The 19,146-nt window shown below is 38.9% G+C and overlaps 1 protein-coding gene across 1 annotated transcript in view; it reads left to right on the forward strand.

Annotated features, from left to right (window-relative positions):
• Window positions 1-2,363: 2,363 nt before the first annotated feature.
• Window positions 2,364-19,146, forward strand: part of TAPT1 (transmembrane anterior posterior transformation 1) — a 39,736-nt gene continuing 22,953 nt past the window's right edge. Inside the window, exons 1-3 of the mRNA XM_035568992.2 lie at window positions 2,364-2,609; window positions 6,851-6,981; window positions 9,618-9,736. Of these exons, the coding sequence (XP_035424885.1) occupies window positions 2,384-2,609; window positions 6,851-6,981; window positions 9,618-9,736 (476 nt within the window). The 5' untranslated portion in view covers window positions 2,364-2,383. The remainder of the gene's footprint in view (window positions 2,610-6,850; window positions 6,982-9,617; window positions 9,737-19,146) is intronic.

Below are 19,146 nucleotides of genomic sequence, written 5' to 3' on the forward strand. Positions count from 1 at the left end.
AATAGTTATGAAACTGCAAAGTGGATTCTGACCCTTTGCAGAGTCACATGCAGAGCATGAGTAGCATGTCTCATAGCAGATAAGCTATGAAAAGCAACAAAATACTGCTTCTCATGCCCAAACAGCAGATGGCCCCAGATAATTCCCAACAGCAGATATCATAATGAGCCACTACTTCCTAAATCAACACTGCTAAAATTTTTTTGCTAAACAACTTTTCCCCTCTGCATTTGTCAGTTCAAAGACTCAAATACCTTGGGGCCGGATTTTGCTGCAGTTGCATTTACCTTCTTGAAGTGGCCAACTTGCTAAAATACCACATGTAATATTTGAAACACACGCATCTCTGCGCATGTAAAAGAGCACTTCAAAATTGTGACAGGTTATAAAAAGAATGTAAGGCTCAGGAAAAACATATGCAGGGACTCTGTGGGTAGTAATTTGAGAATATCTGCTCATATACTTTTGAGGTGTCAAAAATACAAGTGAATTCTTGGCTTAAAATTTCTGCAGTCATACTATTATTGTGCCTTCAGCTGAACTACTTTGAATGAAAAACTGGAATATTTTGTAAACTAATCGAGGTTATCTTGGGTTAACCCAAGATACAAAAAAAAAAAAATGTATGTGCTGTCACAACCAATGCAAGGCAATTCATTTGATAGCTTCTCAGTGTTCTCAGTGGGCCCAAAGGAAGACACAGCTGGTTGTTAGAGGATGCTTGATGCTGCAAATGCCTTCATTTGGATAAGATTGATAACGAGGTTGTAACAATTTGTTGTCCTTAAAGATCGTGCAATGCATCTTACAGGTAGATATAGCTATTGCACACAGCTGGGAGGAGAGAAGCAGTCTCTCAGGGTGTCATGTAACTTTGCATGGACTGCAGCAGCTTTCCTGCTAAGAGGAATTTTTCAAATATTTTTTAGGGACTTCTGCTCCACATCCTATTTTTCAATTGCTTTTTATACCCACAGAGAAAAGAAGGGAGAAGACAAAACTGTTGATGTATTGTAACTATCACTGTTAGTTCTCTGTTTGATGTTATTATACATTGTAAAAAGCTCTCCACGGCCTGAGAACATCAAGACTTTCATTAATCCTACATGATTTTAGGCATCTAGAACCATTAAGGACAGTGGAAATGGGCACTTTCAGACTATCCAAGGCCTGAAATGCTCTTTGAGACAACTCTCTGTTCAATTAACTTAGAGGTAGAGTTTTAGAAGAAAACTACGCACACTGTGGTCTTCCAAAGAAAGAATAAAGCACTTTTTGTTTTCCCAGGATAAGTGGCTAAATATTAAGCTGAACGAATCTGGCCTCTGAACGCATGATAAGAACACGAGAAGTGAATGTGAAGGAGATCTTGTACTTGAAATTCAGGCCAGGTATTTTGTCCTTGTGCCCATGTGAATTCCTTCTTCAAACAAGTATTCTGCCTTTACCTTGAGCAACCTACTTCTTATATTCATGTTTACTCCTCTATACATTCTAAGCGCTTTGAAACAGGAACAATTATTTTTCATTAATAACCCTGCTATGACCACTGCAATTAACTAATGGCATTTTCAGCCTCAGCACTTCCCAAATTGCAAGAGTTTACGCCGCCTTGAGGGGTGGTTTGGGGGCCGGTTGGGTGTGTTGGTGTTTGTGGTCCCATGGAGCATGGCACAGGTAGTCCAGGACCCAGTGGGCTGCCGTGAGCCCTGGGCACACCAGACGATCGCAGCAGCACCATCCTTCACACAGAATGGCTCACAGACGGCGTCTCCTTTCGGAGGCCTCCTGCACAAAGAGCAGCACCAACACGGACAGCAAGCCGCTGACCTGAAGTGTGAGGTCAGGTCCAACAAGCACATTGAAGTCCTGTTGGCTTTACAGTTAATAATTCACCTCTCACTTTCCTTTTCCAATCACAGCCTTATTTGTGCAGTGCGGCGTAGACTAATAACCTTAAAGTTGCTTTGCACTACTGCCCCTGAGCCCGCGCGATCTTTCCACACGCGCCCTTTGCACCAACAAGAAGACACGCAAGACCTCTTCCCTCACACAACCATCTTTATTCCCACCCCACGATATAAATAAAACCCGAATAAGCCTCGAGGGCCCCAGCTAGGCGGGGGGAGGCTCGGAGAGGAGGGGAAGCCTCGCAGCGGAGGCGAAGGCATCGCCGGGTTGCCGGCGCGCAACCGGTTAACGGCGGCGGGGCCGCACAAGATGGCGCCGCGCCGGCTTCGCCCCCGTCCCCGCCCCGCGCTCGGCTCTGTAGCGGCGGCCGGGCCGGGCCGCGCGGCGCCGCCGTCGCACGGTGATGAGTCAGCGGCAGGGGCGCGGCGCGGCGCGGGGCTCGGGGGCGGCCAGCGCGGAGCGGGCGGCGAACATGGCCGGCGTTGCCGACGCCGCCGCGCCGGGGAGCGGCGGGGAAGGGCGGCGCGGCGGCGCCCCGGAGCAGCAGCCGCCGCAGCCCCAGCAGCAGGAGGGCTGCCGCGGGGAGCCCAAGACTCTGTGGGGGAGCAGCGAGCCGCAGGCGGCCCCGCAGCAGCGGACGGAGACGCTGGGCTTCTACGAGAGCGACCGGGGCAGGAAGAAGAAGAGGGGGCTCTCGGGTGAGGAGCGGCGGCGGGGAGGGAGGCGGCGGCCTGAGGGGCTGCGGGGAGCGGGGAGGGCCCCAGCGGGGCTGTCCCGGCTCCTCTCAGCCCGGCTGAGGGACCGGGTCAGCCTCAGCGGGTGCCCGAGGCGGGGCTGAGGGCGCTGCCGCCGCCGCCTGAGCGAACTTGGGCGAGAGACTTCAAAAAGTGCGCCGGGGTGCGGGGAGCGGCGTTGATCGGCGGCTCCGTGAGGAGAAGAGGGAAATGAAGGGAAGGGAAGGGGCTCAGTTGGCGGCTGAGGCCCTTCTGCCCCCTTTGCTTTACTCTCAGCCGCCCAGCTCGGCCCCATCGGTGAAGCGAAGCTGCTACACTCGGGGCGTCCACCCTCATCTCTTCACACGAGCGTGTTCAAAAAGGCGATGAGAGCACTGAAGTTTCACCTAGCGCGTTAACCGATCGGTGTCAGGACGCTTTTTTTAAGTTATAAGGGTGTCTGTAACGGGAAAGCTTCGCAATGATGTTAAAAATGGGGTTGTTAAACCTGCAGCCTGCTGAGGAATGGCTCCGGAGGGCCACAGGGGCAGAGCAGTTCTGTGTCCTCAGCTCCGCTGCTCGGGTGTGGGGCACACAACTTGGCTTTCTTCTTGAGGCACGAAACACACTTCATCGTTAAACATTGCTTGTTAGGTACACGTAATTATCAACATAATAGGCTTTTCCTCTACTACTGAAAGTAGTGGTGCTATTAGAGCCTTGAAATCCTATGCGGATTGTTAGAAGACTTTCTAACTGACCGTGTTCTACTACCTAATGATTTCACAGGGAAAAATAATAAGAGAAAGTAGGTTGACAGCAACGGCCGTTACACACTTTTATTTACATTTATACTTGAGCTGGTTATTTTAGGTATCCATCAAGTAACTTCTGAAATTTAGCCCAGCCTCGTTCATAAAAAGTAAAAATTGTCATCTAAATGACATGGTTGACATCTACACCATAGATAAATGACATCTAAATGACATGGCCAAGTTGATGTGATGTTGGTAAACTTACAACCAACTCTTTTAGCACTTAATAGAGTGGTTAGCTGGAAATGTGAAGAGTGCTCAAAGAAGTGTTCAGATTTCCAAGCTGTCTGCCTCACCGTTGGCTGGAACGTGACACCTGAGCCCGCGCTCAGCTCGTATCAAATAGAGAAGAGGAAAAAATAGTGATTAGAAATCAGCTTAAATCGTATAGCAGCGATTGAATGGCTTCCTTCTAAGCTTGACAGGTGTTATGTCTGTTTCTGATGTATTATGTCATAGTACCATTGATCGCGCTGTTTTGGTGGTGAAACTGCTGCAGTTCCCATAGTTGTAAGGAGTTGGCTTGGTTACAATACTGTGACTTGGTTTGTGGTGGGGAAAATATGGTCAAGATGTGCAGTGATGTTCTTGAAAGACAGCTGAACAGAACTTTCTTTAAAGCAAACAAATCGGTATGCAGGGGGAAAAAATACTAATAATCTTCCAGCAATTGATCTTCATTTAAAAAAAATACTTAAAAGTCATTGGTGTACTCTGATTCTTCAAGAAAACATTACAGGAACAGGCTTTTGATATAGCAACTAAAAATTCTAATTCATCGTTGCTGGTAGCATTATGCTTTATAGTACACAGAAGCAGATTTTCTTTCAAGATGGTACAGTAGGGCAAGTACTGTACAGAGGAGTTGTCTGGAGGGGAAGGAAATAACTAGTTCAAAAATATAGGTATTGTGCTACTTTTGCCTGGAACTGTTAGCACTAAGGATTAATGTTCTGATTGTTTCTCAACAGAAAATTTGTGAGGCACGGTGGATTGTACATTTGCACAAGTTTTCCTCTCCGTTTCTGGTTAATGGTTATTGCTTGTGTCACTATGCATTGACGTATAACTTCAATTTTCTTCAATTTAACAGAAAATGATGCTTTGATAGCAGAATTAAGCCCCTTTTCAGGTGATGTCCAGCTCTGTCCTGCCTTGGTGTCTCATCCTGTTCTGCTGGCTGTGTTTTTCCGACAGGGCCAGCACCGATCTGCTCCGTGGCTCTGTGGGCACAGAAGTAGGGCTAATGCTGGGTGCTAGGAAGTGCTCGGAAAGGAGGTGGCTGGGCATCTGTGTGCTTCAGCACATCCCATCGATGGAGACGGTGTTTTGCATGCACAGCCTGGAGCTTCTCTATTGATCAGCTTCAGTTGTGAGGAGTTTCTGGGGTGTGGAAGTTCAGCGAGGTGGAGGGAACTTTAAAATGATTTGTTTTTCAACGACAAAGCCAATGAAGCAGTTCATGTGAGGTAATGGGAAGTGGGAACAGTCAGCTCAGCTGTTACTCCAGGGCGGTTGCCCGTATGTCAATGTTTATTTTGCAGGAAACTTGTGTTGGTTTTGAGATGCATTACCTTTAGGTTAGTGAAGGTTGGTTATCTGTGGTGTCAGAAAATGTACCTGGGAAGTTACCAGAGTAGTTAATTTGGATGTTCATACCTAAGCTTATCTTTAGTTATTTTTTTTGTTTTTCCCAATTCTTTCTTGAGTTTCAAATGATGATGTTACAGAGGAGGACTTCAGAAAACAAGTTTGGCTGAGATCTGAACAATGATTTAGTGGTATGAACTTCTGCCGTTATTTCACTAGCATGAACTTTGATTGAAGCTTTAAATGTCAATATTAGTTTTTTTCCACTCATTAAACTACGTTTGTTTATTTTTAAAACAAATACCTTTAGGGGTTACAGTAGCTGTAGCCTGCTAGAAGCAGATCAGTTACATAAATTATTGCAAACACCATCTAAGCAAGTCCTTACAGGGTTCAGTTCACGTAGTTGAAAGCAAATAATGATTGAAATGATTTATTAACAATACCTATTTATGTTAATATACCCCTGCAAACTTCAAGATGCTTGTAATCCCGACAAGTTCTAATCATGTGTCCGCCACCCAAGGCAGTGGAGGTTACCACCCAAGGCAAGCGCACACCCCTGCCTCTTCTGTGGCTTTTAAATTTCTTTTCAAGCTGATTGCTTCTTTGCCTTAAAACTCTTGGTAATTTCTTGGCTACTGTTCCATCCAGCTGATGGTTGTTATCATCTTCGATGCGATCCCTTTGGGGTGAACTGTTCACACGTGCTGTCCCTGCTTGTGTTCCTGTCTTAACAGCTGTTGGTATCGCGGCTGTTTTAAGGCTGTGCTGTGCAGCCTCTTCTCTTCACCCTCCTCGCCACGGACGGGGGCACTGTACTGTGCAAGGCCCCCTGCAGTGGTCACCAAAACTCACTAAAGTCTGAATCTGCTGCTGGTGAGCATGGTCTTGTCCCACGATAAAGTCACTGCTGCTTTTCACCTGTCTAGATAGGTGATATCTGTATTTTGGATGTTGTGTGAACACTGAGAGTGTCTGGTTTTGAATGCCAGTAATAACCAGAAATTGTGAACATGAGTGTAGTCTCCTGTCACTTGTGAAGTGTTACAGATGGGAAGTGCCGATCTCAGAACTTGTCAGTGAGTGTTGTAAGCTCAACTTCCTCGTGCTGCTGATTGCCTGAGCTTTCATAATTGTTATTTATTTACTGTTGAAAGGCTATTCTGTCTTTTTTTAAAGCCATATGGCTTGATTAAAAACTTAGGTCAGGCTTCAGCTTATTTACCTACAGCTGTTAAAAAGCAGAAGACCTATACATGCCTGATTGCATTTCAGTCTTGAAGGGCTTTTAATCTGATCAGTAAATGATCAGGACACCTTTACTGTTTGTGCACTGAATCACCTGCGATCACTTACCTGTGAATGCTGTGATCTTACAGAAGGTGTTTTTTAAAATAAAGAACAAGCTGCTAGTGTTGCTGAGAAAGAAAATAACTATAGAAGTCTAAAATTAAGCTCTAATTTAGGAGGGCTCTCAGTATGATAAGAACTAGATCCATTAGATACACTGCGTTCAGCATAGCTTTTTTAGTAATCTTTTGGAGAAGCAGGATGTCTGATGAAAACGATTGGCTGCGGAAGAGTAGTTTATTTTGCTTGTTGGGAAGTGATCAGGAAATGGGAGGGAGTAGGACTCAATTCTCATACAGCTCCTTCCGTACCAAGTTATTTGACATTCTAGTTGCTATTAGAGGAAACCTGTTGTGTTAGATGTGATGGAACTGGAGCACGTAGCAAGTAACGAAAGCATAGGAGCCTTCTCACTCTGTGGAGTTATTGTCTGAAGTGTCTTCTGCTTTTGTATGTTTCCAAATGTAGATCTTTCATTACTGAGGTTCATCAGTGCTGAGCTAACAAGAGGCTACTTCCTTGAACACAATGAAGCAAAATACACAGAGCGGAGAGAGAGAGTGTACACGTGCATGCGGATACCAAAAGAACTGGAGAAGGTGAAGTATTCTTTAAGATTTCTTTTAATTTCAAGATGAAATCTGCTACGTGAAGGTATTTAAAGGAATCTTTATTTTTCAAACACTTTCACTCAAAAAAAAATTTGCACATCTGCATTGATTAATTTTCAGTATTTTCAGCTAATGGCCACTTGATGTTATTGGCAGAGACTGACATAATTAGCTTGGAAGTCCAGGTGGTGATGTATTCAAAAATGTCACTGATCTCCAAGGAATAGTCAATCAAAGGAAAATCATTGTTTTAAAGAATTTTCCGGTCTAAAAGTATGGTGATAGATTTGACTTCCATAGCCTTCTGTTTTGCTTCTGGCCACTGCTTACCACACCTTCCTTTCCTTCTCCCTCTACCCCAGTGTTGTGGTTTTTCCTGATTGATGCATTTCTGCCACCTCCTTTGTGGTAGCTTAAATATAATTCAGAGGGCCAGTTGCAGTGCTCTAATGTAGAAGGGAGTTTTGTTCTAGTGTAACCGTTTTGGAACCCTGCAGGACAGGGTGTCAAAGTTGGGAGGCAGCAGGAATATGCTCAGGGATGAAGAGTAAGGCAAATTGGTAATAAGGTTGTGCAGGTTGCAGTGTTACCATAACCTTAAGAGTTAATATTGTTAAATTTCTCAAAACCTTTAGGTTTTGAGAAATATGGTAAGCCTAAACCAATTTAACGCTACCTTATCTTGAAAGAAGAGTCTTGCTCCCACTTCGGTCTCCCACCTTATACACACTACTTGTTTTGCATGAGCTCATTGGACCATTCTGAAACGTAAATCAGCTCATAATTTGGCAGGGAATGCTTCACGTTTCTTGCCTGTTTTGTTCTCTGCTAGGGTAGTGTGCTGAATTGCTCAGCCAATATTCTCACAAATCCCGAGTTTTTGAGGACAGAGGCGTAGCTGAATAGCTTGGAGTAGAGTAGAAAGTTTACATACAGAGAAGTGGAGAAGGGAGGGAGAGTAGGATTCCTTTTTGTCAGAGCCCTGCTTCCACCTTCAGTATCATCAAATTAATCCTCGGTCACAATGAGACCTAGCTTTACAGAAGTAAATATTCATCTCTGTTGTAATTATGTAGGCTATTAATGTGCAGTTTCCAAGCCAGAGAAATTATTCTGAAGGTTCATCACCACAGGTTTCCAATAAAAGTTAGAGCATTTAAGAACATACAAGACTGTTGGCCTTTGCTTAAATGGGGTTGATGGTGTAAGTGCTCAAATTACTGTTTGTTTTTTTTTCACGGTAAATCAGATTTAAGCCTCTGTTTTGAGTATCAATGAAAGAATATGAAACTAAGGAATAAACAGATGGATCTGAGAGGTAATAGATATCTTTTTACAGAGAGATAATGAAATAAATGTTCTTTGCCCAGGCTTAGTCCAGGCTAGCTTTCATTCTAACTATATCAAATTGAATAATACTCACTGAAAAAAATGGAAAAGTATGCTGGTGAGCACCTAGAAAGCAAGCTAAATAGCATGCAGACCGTCACCTATTGTAGGAATTGTTTGTGTTTCAAAAGTCTGCTTCATTCAAATGACACATCAGAGTAGGAAAGGAAGGGAAGAATTGTCTTAATGACTTGTATTGTTTACTACCTAATGGTTTACTTAAGAGTATGAATGTAAATCATAATCAGCTAGGGTAAGAATAAACTGGAATAAAATTTATCTTCTGATATTAGGTAAGTACTTGATGTTCTTTAACCTGCTGTTATTACATATATATAATGTTTGAGTTTATTTTGCAAAATAGATTTTACTGATGAATGAAAAAAAAAGAAAATGCGTACTATTATTTTAACGTCAATGTTAGGAGTTAATATGCCTAGCTAGATACATGCCTAACTTTTCTTGAAATAGAGTTAGGGAAATCAGCAAGTGCCCAGAGTCTCATTCAGATAAATCTTAGATCCATTCAGAAAGCACATAAAGAAGGAACATCATCTGGGGAGAGACGGGTATATAACAGCTTTCTAATTGCAGAACTTAGGTCTAGTATAATTATGATAGAGTTGCTTGGCTTTTGGCTATAGTGAAAAGGCTTTAGCTGTTCTTACAAGTTAAGGGAGAAGCATTTAAACTGAGGGCGAGTATGTAAATTGGCCTCTTCATGTTTTACATTCCTCTTTGTACGAAAGGAAAGTGCATATTTTCTGAAGGAGAACTACCATAGCTGTAATTAAGTGTGCAATAGAAAGCTAACTAGGTAATTTTTTTTTTGGAGGGGCAAAGACATATAAAAAAGAACAAACATGCAGAAAATGGCTTTGCACGTGTGCACACAGCTCTACAGTTCTTTTTCCCCCTAAAGTTAAAACGTTAACTTCTGTAACTTTAGAGGAAAGTCACTATTGGAAAATGAGCTGCAGTAATTAAGTGCAATTCGTCTGTTGAATAAGGTCTGAGTTCAGTGAATTGGGGAAGTCTGTAAAATTCTTTGCTGTTTGGGCCTCGTGGAGCAGAATTTTTGCTGAGTAGTCTCAGTGCATAGTTTTTTTATAAATTCATCTTACTCATCTTATTTGGTTAATTAAAATAACATGTAAATGTATTTTTCATAAAACAGTATAATTCTTTGTAACTCTGTATAAACTCCTAACATCTGTTTTATTTTTATAATTTAGTTGATGTTTTTTGGAATCTTTTTGTGCCTGGATGCTTTTCTGTATATATTCACCCTGCTTCCTTTGAGAGTTTTTCTGGCAATGTTCCGGTTCATCACTTTGCCTTGCTATGGATTACGGTAAGTTGATTGAAGAGGAAGGAGTTTATAGACTTAAATAATGTTTTTCTGTTTATCTGTGTGCTTGACTTTATGGCCTTTGATTTACTAATGACTTCTTCCACTGTGAAGCAGAAGTTTTGCTCTAACCTAGCCAAAGCAACAGTGTTTACAGGGTACTGTTAAGCTCTGCCACCAGTCACTATCTCGAATGTTGTTTCCTTCAGATGGCAGATTGCCCCTGAATGTGCCTGATGGGTGTTGTTAGCAGAGAGGTAACCTTATCCTGGGTCGTTCTGTTCATTTAACTAACATCTGTTTGAACAGTGTTCTGGGATTTGTTAGTCTTGAGTTAACGACTCAGCCTTTGTATTTTGACAGACTCTTTGATATTGAAACCAAAAATTAATTTCTACAACAAATGAATTCCCCTAATTTCCCCAGTAACATTTTCCCAAGGGGTCCCTGTATAAAATGGATTTTTTGTATTCTTTAAAAGAATCTTCGAGAGTAAGTGGGATGGGACTAGATAGAATAACCTTAAGAAATTTAATAGTCTTAACCCCTTGACTTTTTTTTGGCTTAGATCAGTACTGAGGAAGTTACTAATTCATAGTACTTTTTTACCAAAAAAGTGGGACGATTAATTTCCTTGATTAAAAATTGCTATTTTAAAGTAAACTTGGTGATATAATCCTAAGTGTAACCTAAAAGGATAGGAGTCTTTATATTGATGTTTTAATTTTTCCATGAATAAATAAGGACTTTGGGGTTTTCATTCTTCATTTCCCCAAATTTGATTTAAAAAGTTGATTAATGGTTGCTGATTTTTTTTTTCTGTTAATCAAACCACTTGCATTTACATTATTAATAGTCTTTTATATGGGAAGTGCTTTTCAATGCATAGTTCAGGATGTATCTTCAGATTAGAGAAAATGCATGTCTAGTTGCATTAAAAAAATACTATTTTAAAGTATTGTCCTGAGTTGAAACTTTTGTACTTGGGTGCTGCTTAAAATATACACTAGGTGGCAGTCTGTCATACTGAATTATGCTGTTAATTTTAAGCTGAATTGCACATTTTCAAAATGTCAAGAGTTTTCCTAGCTGTGTACAGAACCATATGGCAGCTATTCAATTTTAACATGATGACAAGTCAAATTATGTGCCGACTTGTAAATATCTGTATGGATGCTATTGCTAAAATATTAAAATTCAGGTGAAGGTAATGGATTTTAGCATACTATGTGGATTTTCTAGCTACTTTTTTTCAATTTACAAAGTGTTCTTCCTTGTTTGTAAACTCAGCTTTGTTTTTGACAAATGAATTTTCTGCTCTTCAGAAATAGCAATTAAAATTTGAAAGACCAGTTGCTGGCTTGGACTATTATGCAATTTACTGAAGAAAGTGGTGTTCAAAAGACCACACACGCATACCTGAAATGTTAGAACTTAGTCTGCTTGCCTGATGATAGTGTGAATGGCAGAGTAGAATCCACTTTAATCTGTTCAACTTGAATATGTTAACTTTAAAGTGTTATCAGGTAAGATTCAGTAAAACTAAGATCATCGTGAATCAAGAAGGTTGTGTTTTGGTAGGAATTCTTGAAACAATTTCTCGTGTCAGTTTCTTCAAAAGTTTATGGAATATCTTTCCTTTGGATTTCAATTACCTCTTCACTACCGGAGGCTTTGTCTAAGTCTTTAATGTTCTAAAGCTGGTGAATTTTTATTGAAAAGTTGACAACTCATGTTTATAGTATGTAATGAAACTTTTTCAGATATAATGACTCTCATTTCTGAATACTCAGTCTGCACTTTGCTTTTTATTTGTGTGTTTCCTTGTTTTTCTTACTAGTTATGCTGATTTGATTTGTTAAGGTGAAAAATAAGACTGGGGCTTTTCTAGCTCAGGAAATACATTTGTGTTCAAATAGAGGTCAGTAGGTAAAATGTATCTATAATTCCACAAGGTACTTACAAAGTGGGTGGCTAGTTATCTTTTAACTCATGCTTCCTCGCAAATGTCAAGTAAGTGCTGAGAGGTGTGATTAGGTGTTTTTTGAACCTGCCACATCATATTCCATTCTGTGTAGTAAATAAAAGTGCTCCTCCCTTCATCTTGACTTTTTTCTCAACATCTAATTGACATGATTGAGCAGCAAGTGTTCTGTTGACCTTCCACTTTACTCTTCATTTCTATTTCCTCGTAACTTCTTCGCTCTCTATTCATTGTAGAACAAGGTTGTTATCCTTTATTTCTTCCAAACAATGAAAACATGTTCTATGTAAAATGGGTTAATTCCTGCCTATAATATTGTGTGCAGTGCTTACTTAAATGTAGAGGGAGGGCGCTGTCACCTTGTCCACATTTTAATATTCCATCTAAGAAAGCACAGTAATGGGTCTTGAAGTTTTTCTTTTTCTGCCTAGACAGTGTAAGTTGCTTCAGTTTGACTGCTAAATCATCATTCCTCATCACTGGATCTTTCATTTTGAGTCAGTATAGTTCTGTGTATTTGTCAGAGCTGTATTGGTATTAACATAGCTATTTTACAGAATCAAAAACCTCCTGACAACTTCAGTGAGAAGAATCCAAGATTCTGTCCTGAAGTAAACTATAAGCTGCAGGTTAAATTGTTGCAGTCAAACTGGCAGTGGCTGAATCATCAGATTGTGGTGGTTTTGGCAGGTGAAACTTCATTACTGCGCTACTCTATAAAGAGTAGTGTGCTCTTTAAAAAATTAACACTTCACAAAATTAAATTACATCAGCAGTCTTCAGAAATAACAAAAATAAAAAATTTCAACAGTTCTTTGTGTTTCCTTCCAAGTAGTGGAAAGAAGTTTCCTAAACTCTGCTCTTTGAATCTTACAAACCAATCTCATTTTATTGAAATATATGACCACTTAAAAGCACATGCTTTGGAGCAAAGGAGGAGAGAGAGAGAGAGAGAGAGAGAAGCGGACCTGGTAGAGCTCTTTTCAGACTTAGTCCTTGATAATAGGTTCCTAAAACTAGCTGTACCCATGGTTGAAAGGTACAGTTTTCTTTTACAAATGAGACTTTTTTAAAAATATCTCAGGTTCTGAGCAGATTAATAGCTCTGCTTGTTTTGAATCGCTTTTGTAAAGCTAACTTTTGGTATGGTGTTTTTTTTTTTTTGAAAATACATTGCACACTAGTAAAAGCTCTTGTGGGAAAATCACTGATACAAAGGCTAAATTTGTATGTTAGTGAAACTCTGATAAGACTCCCAATAAAATTATACTTAAAGACATTTTACATCTTGTCTGGAAAATAAGTAAGGATTTTTGCTGTGGAAAGTGAGATTTCCTGTAAATTCTAGCTTTCTCAAGAAAACATGGTGTATATGACTCCTCTTACATGAGGAACAATTGGGAAGACCTTTACATTTCTTCCATGTTGAAATAGCGATATAGATTATAAATACATGTTCTGTGTTTTCTTTTACGATGTTGCCTTCTCCCTGAAATAAGTGAGTTTAGGTTTTGTCAGCAATAACATCATTAACTTTAGTTGTATTATATGTGCCTTTTAAATTTCCCACTGCCCTCCTGTGAAATGCTATATATACACTTTTCAATAGGAAATATATGAAAAAAGCATTACTTCAAGAAATAAATAGTAGGAAGAAAGCATCTCAGAGAAAAAAAAATACACTAGGATTCTCGTTATGGACTTTGTTCATAAATAAATTTGAACCTCAGTTGCACACTTAGTCCCAAACCTATTTTTTTGGCCAGTGCGACTTTCTACCAACCAAAAAGGGCAGGTACACTCAGTATTTTCTGTAGTAATCTCTCGGAAAGCACTCCTTTCTCCTTTCCATAACAGTGCATAGTGTAGCAACGTTACAACCTTCTCTTTCTTTCTTTCTTGTAAATCAGACGGAAGGGAAGAGCACTTTCACTTCCTTTATAGGATGGAATGTGGTGTCACAGGGATTCCTCCTTGGTGAGTAAATCCTGATTTTCTTTTTCCTTCTATGCTATCGGCCAAACTCATCATCATGTAATCAGTAAAAAGACTGATTACAAATGAATAGGATAGCTAAGTTAACCAACATACTTCAAAGGAGAAGCCAATACTTAATACGCAGTACTTGAAACTGATTCAGTGCTGTTTATGGTAGATATACTTTTGCATACGACTTCACTTCCCTGTGGAAATTGGTAGTGATCTTAATAGGTTTAAAACACTGTTTATACAGAGCGTCTGTGTACCACTTCAGCCCAATTTACAATAGGGTGTCTTGGAAACAAAACATAGCCCCTGCTGTACTTTATTTATAGTGCCTTAAGCTTTTTATGTTTATTCTAAGTAACAGTTCAGTCAAGTTCATGGCTATATTTTATGTGTATTACAAGCTGGTTTTCTTGTAATACTTAAGTTTTGCAGAGAGTTCTTAAAGTTCATTGGCAGGTATTTTAGTATTAGATTTTAAATTGATTATCTGTAGAATAAAATGCAGTATTTTTTCTTATGCTTATTTGCTGACTTCATTTACAGTTGATTCTGTTACTAAAAAGAAATAAACACTTAATGAAGGATAATTTTAGTTGTCACTTATTTGAAACCTCATTTTTTTTATTTGAGACAGCTCTCATCGGGGCCTAACAGAAAGGTTGGTTTTGTTTCATTCTTAGCATGGTTCTGTGCTGTGTTGTGTGCATGTAGAGGCTTTTTACTGTTTGAGAAATGAAATGCCATTTAGCTTGGCCAGCTTAGCTCTCTGTATATTCAAGTCTTCAACTGAGACATTTTTATCAGCGCTAAGTCTGTATATGTCAGCAATCTTATGACAGTGAAGTTCTGCATACTGTATCTTTATTTTTAATTTCGAAGTAAGTATTGGACTCGAACAAAATAGCTTTTTTTCTGGAGCCAAGCTTAATTCCAAACTTGAGCATAGTTGTAAGAAAGTATTTTCAAAAGTACGCTTCTCATTTTGAAAAAAATTAAGAGTGTAGCTATATGTGTAAGTATGCCCTTCAGACAAACTAGTTTTTTTTTCCCTGGCATCTTCATTTAGTTTGCCAACAGGGAAGTATCATCACTTTATGCATCAATCTGTTCATTTTTGCTTATGTTCATATAAGGTTAGACCCTTAAAATACTGCAGTTCGTTATTGAAGGATGCATTTAAGGATTAAGACTTTGATAAAGACTAAATATCTGTGCAAAACAAAATTATACAGTTCACTTTTCATACAAGTATCTATGTTGTAAAAAGGGAGAAACAAGATATCTAAGCATAACTGCTTATTTAAATCACTGTTCTGATAATGGAAGAATTTTACCAATTGATACAAACCTTAGTGGTTGTCCAACTTTGAAAAACAGTATTTGAATAAAAGAATTAGGTAAGGTTTGCTCTAAAATTCTTGCTTGAATTTGTAACCTCAGAGCTAAAACCCCTCTTCAGTGCATTATTAGCTAAATGAACCTATTCAAATGAAAAGTTTTTTTTGAGTAGTGTGAAGTACAATAACATTTCTAGAAATGTTATTTTAATTTCATAAATACACATATATGTATGTGATTAAGTTCCATGATTTTAAGATTTAAATATTCATCTAAAGCATTATTGCAGTTGTAATTACATCATTAATTTCCTGCATGTGTGACATCAGTACTCAGAATTTTATCTGTGATAACTCTAAACAATTACTTCTTCATAGTTACCTGAATTACTAAGATGATGGTATCCTAAAGGAACCAATTAAAAATGTAGTAGTCATTCTGCTGGACATCTTCAAACTGTAAACATTGAACAAGAAAAATGTACTGAATTTGTGTTGGTTTAAAAAAAATTACCTGAAAGGTGACCGGTAAACCACATGCTAGTGAAGAACTGGGGAGCACAAGTGGGCACGAAAGACAAAAGTGAATAAGTGATATGGCAGTATATGGCAGTCTGTGCAAAGTTGCATTTAAAATAATATATGCAGAGTGCCTATACATCACATGCTACAGTAATCATGGACTCATACAAGTGTACTTCTCTACAGGTTACTGTGCAGACAGACGTAGACATGACATGGTGATAAAGACAACTGTAATGAGATTTTTAGTCTGTTTGTTCTTACTCTGTAGAAAAAAACAACTTGTTTTTCTTGTTTGTGTTCCAGCCACTTTATATGCAATAAGCAAGGCTTATCACAGCACTTAACACCTGATCTTGGTGGTTCTGGAAGTCTGTTACTTAAGCAAACTTGTGTATTAGTACTTGTGATTTTTAACATATTAAAGTAATATCAGTAAACTGGTTTATTTTGATAATGCTGTACTTACTGCTAAGTAGTTTTAGCTGTACAGCTGTTGGAGGGAGCAAAAAGGGCTTGTTAGGGTAGATACCCCTGAAAGCCTTGGGCTATTTTGTTTCTTTAATAACCTAAAAAAAAATATACTGTGAAATCATTCTGTTCAGCTGAAACAGTTAAAAACACTACGCATCAGTAACTCTCCATAGCATCGCAACAGTCACTTATGTTATGAAAGACTGATTGAACCTCACTTTTTCCAACCAGTAGCTGTAGACAGAACTCTTACTAGTGAATGAAACGTGGATCACATCTTCAGGGAATAGTATCAAACAGGCACACTTTGCAAGTGGACTAGTCAAGTAGTTGTTATGGAAAAGACTTCACTGTTTTTCCATAACAGAATAGTTTAAATAGGAGGGATGGAAATTGTACTCTTTTCATGATCTATAGGTTGGTTGTTTGGAGAGGAGTTTGAAGGCTGAAAGGATGTAGTTTCGGTTTTCTCAGTGAAAATAATGTATTGAATCTGGATTTGTCTTGTCTTAGGAATGTGCTTTAACCAGTAAGGTACTGTATAAAAGCAAACGTGAGAAGACATCACCATCACCTCTTTTAGACAAGTTTTGAAAGAAAGGATACAGGCATCTATCTGAAGAGTAGGATTTGGGCTGTGAAACTTGGAGGGTTTCAAGTAGTAACAAGTTACTAGTCAAGTAACTAGTTCCTTAAACTTCCTCATCTAAGAAAATTGCTTATGACAAAGTTTTCCACACCAAATTTTTCCTTCACTGGGTTTTATGTATATCGTGAAATAAGCTTGAATAAGCTTTAAATGTCACAAATTCTTAAAAATGAAACATTTAAATTTTATTTGTTCCTAATCTGTATAGAAAAAATTGTTTAAATTTCATAGTAGTCTAATTTGATAGTATTTTAATATGTAAGACGGCAAAGTAACGCATCCTAAACGTTTATAAGGGAGGTTGGTTGTTCAGATGACATCATTTTCTAAACACGAAGAACTTGAGTTCATGCTTTCTAAATGTGCTTCAGCACACAGTTGACAGAGTCATCATAACAGGCCAGTTCTCCGAATTCCTAGCTCATGGTTGATGGCAGTCAGTGCACTGTACAGGTTTTACCATGGTTTCACTCTCAGCTGTCACAAACACAGTGTGATAAGCACTGAGCTTTTCCTTTTGTTAGTTGACTGGGCTGAAACCAAAACCTGCCGTGGTGTTAAGAGGGAGGTGTAGTAGGAAGGCTTGCATGTCACTTCCTAATCAGCATTAGTAACAAGCATGTTTATCCCCTTAAGCATGCATTTGTATAATTATATTATTTGGAAGCATAATTGTTTGTTTCAGTGGAGATTTTTTCTGTTAATTACGAGGCATAAAATGTTAACTGTAACCCATATGCTGAGGAATTTGAACATTTTGTTAAGTACTTGCTGTAAAACAATAATGTCCCTGCGTGTGTTTTTCTTTGTTCTGTTAATTTGCTAATTAGTGTTACGGTGGAGGAAAGTTTGTCTGTAGATTCTTTGTGAAGGAATGTTTGGATTTTTCAGTTTGAATTCATGTAGATTGAAGCATCAGCTCATGTTTAAACAGATCAGTGTATTCAGCAGTAGTAACAGAAAAGCAATTCAAGATTTTATGTAGCAAATAATGGAAAGAATGGATAAGCCTTGTGCTTTACTATACAGGGACTTGGGCGTCTGAAGAAGTTTAATATAAAAATTCACTTCCTTGACAGTCAAGTCTGTACAGCTAAACGTGAGGACTCGAAGCTTAGCATAATGAAACTGCTTGTGAATATCTGAAAAGAGTATCTTGAAGAGCTTGACTTACAGTAAAAAGTTAGAAGTGATAATGGAATAGCAGCAGAAAAGAAATGGGTGAAAAGACAGACATCTTGCATCTTGTTAAAGCACTTCTGAAGGATGCTGCAAATGCACTGAATCTGCGTATTTACTGGCTTATGACATGTGAAAACTATAATTTAAAATATATTTACCTGTGTAATTAGTCAAATTGTGAAACGGTTCTCACATAACATTATTTCTGGAATCCACTAAGATGGTAAGAGGAACTACATGTTGGACTACAGGCTCTCATGATATCTTTGCAGAGCAAAGTTCACTAAAGCAGTGAATGGCTGTAATTCACACCTGCGGTGTCAGTGTATGCCTGGGATGCCGATTGCTGTAGAAAGATTATGTTGCTTGCTGTTCAGTAACCAGACTGATTAAATATAAAACAGGATAGTTGTCATGCTTTTCTTTATTCGTTGTTTTCCTTTTCTTGTTCATGAGAAAGGGGAAAAAAAAAAAAAAAACCACCAATAACTAATTTTCATGTGAAATCTTTGTCTGTATTCTGTTACCTATCATGCACAACTGTAAAATTGCAAATGCTTTCAATGAGTTGAGCTTTTTGAACTTCTGTCTCTGTTCAGTATTTTCTAGAGTTAAGCACGCACTCAGTATTGTCTAGTTCTTACCTCTGCATTTCAAAGCAGGGAACAAAAACATGAAAGCATCTGAACTATACTATGTATATCTTGTTCATTTCTGGACATTGGTGACTTATAGTTAGTATTGCCCAGGGTTATGATGACTCTTCAGTTTTTGAGATTCTGTAGTACTCATGATGACGAATATAGCTTTACAAATTTGTACGTGATACTAATCCAGAGGTCTGATTGCTGAGTGTTCAAGATTGTTCTGAAATTATTTTCCAGTATTAGCACGGAGTATGAACGTAGTTACTGAGTTATTGGAGACACTAAGTGGAAACATTGAGGAAAATGAATGCAGAAAATGCTGTATGTAACGGATGGGCTAAGACTTCTTATGATAGGCATGAAATCATGTCAGCCTATGTGTGTTTATGTATGTATTTAAATAGTTTCCTGTGAAGGACAGGAATGATTTATGACAAATGGAACTAATATGAGCTGATCGTATACTAGAACTGCAATGTTTATTTCTCTCTGAACTCTGACTACGTCATTTCATAACTGCAGGCTTTGCAGATCTTTCTGTATTATCTGCCAAAAGAGGACAGATCTATTATACTTAATCCATTTACTTGACTTCCTAGTCCTTGGAAGAAATAATTACTCCTATTCCA

The sequence above is a fragment of the Cygnus atratus genome, chromosome 4, assembly GCF_013377495.2.
Source record: "Cygnus atratus isolate AKBS03 ecotype Queensland, Australia chromosome 4, CAtr_DNAZoo_HiC_assembly, whole genome shotgun sequence".
Classification (NCBI taxonomy): domain Eukaryota; kingdom Metazoa; phylum Chordata; class Aves; order Anseriformes; family Anatidae; genus Cygnus; species Cygnus atratus.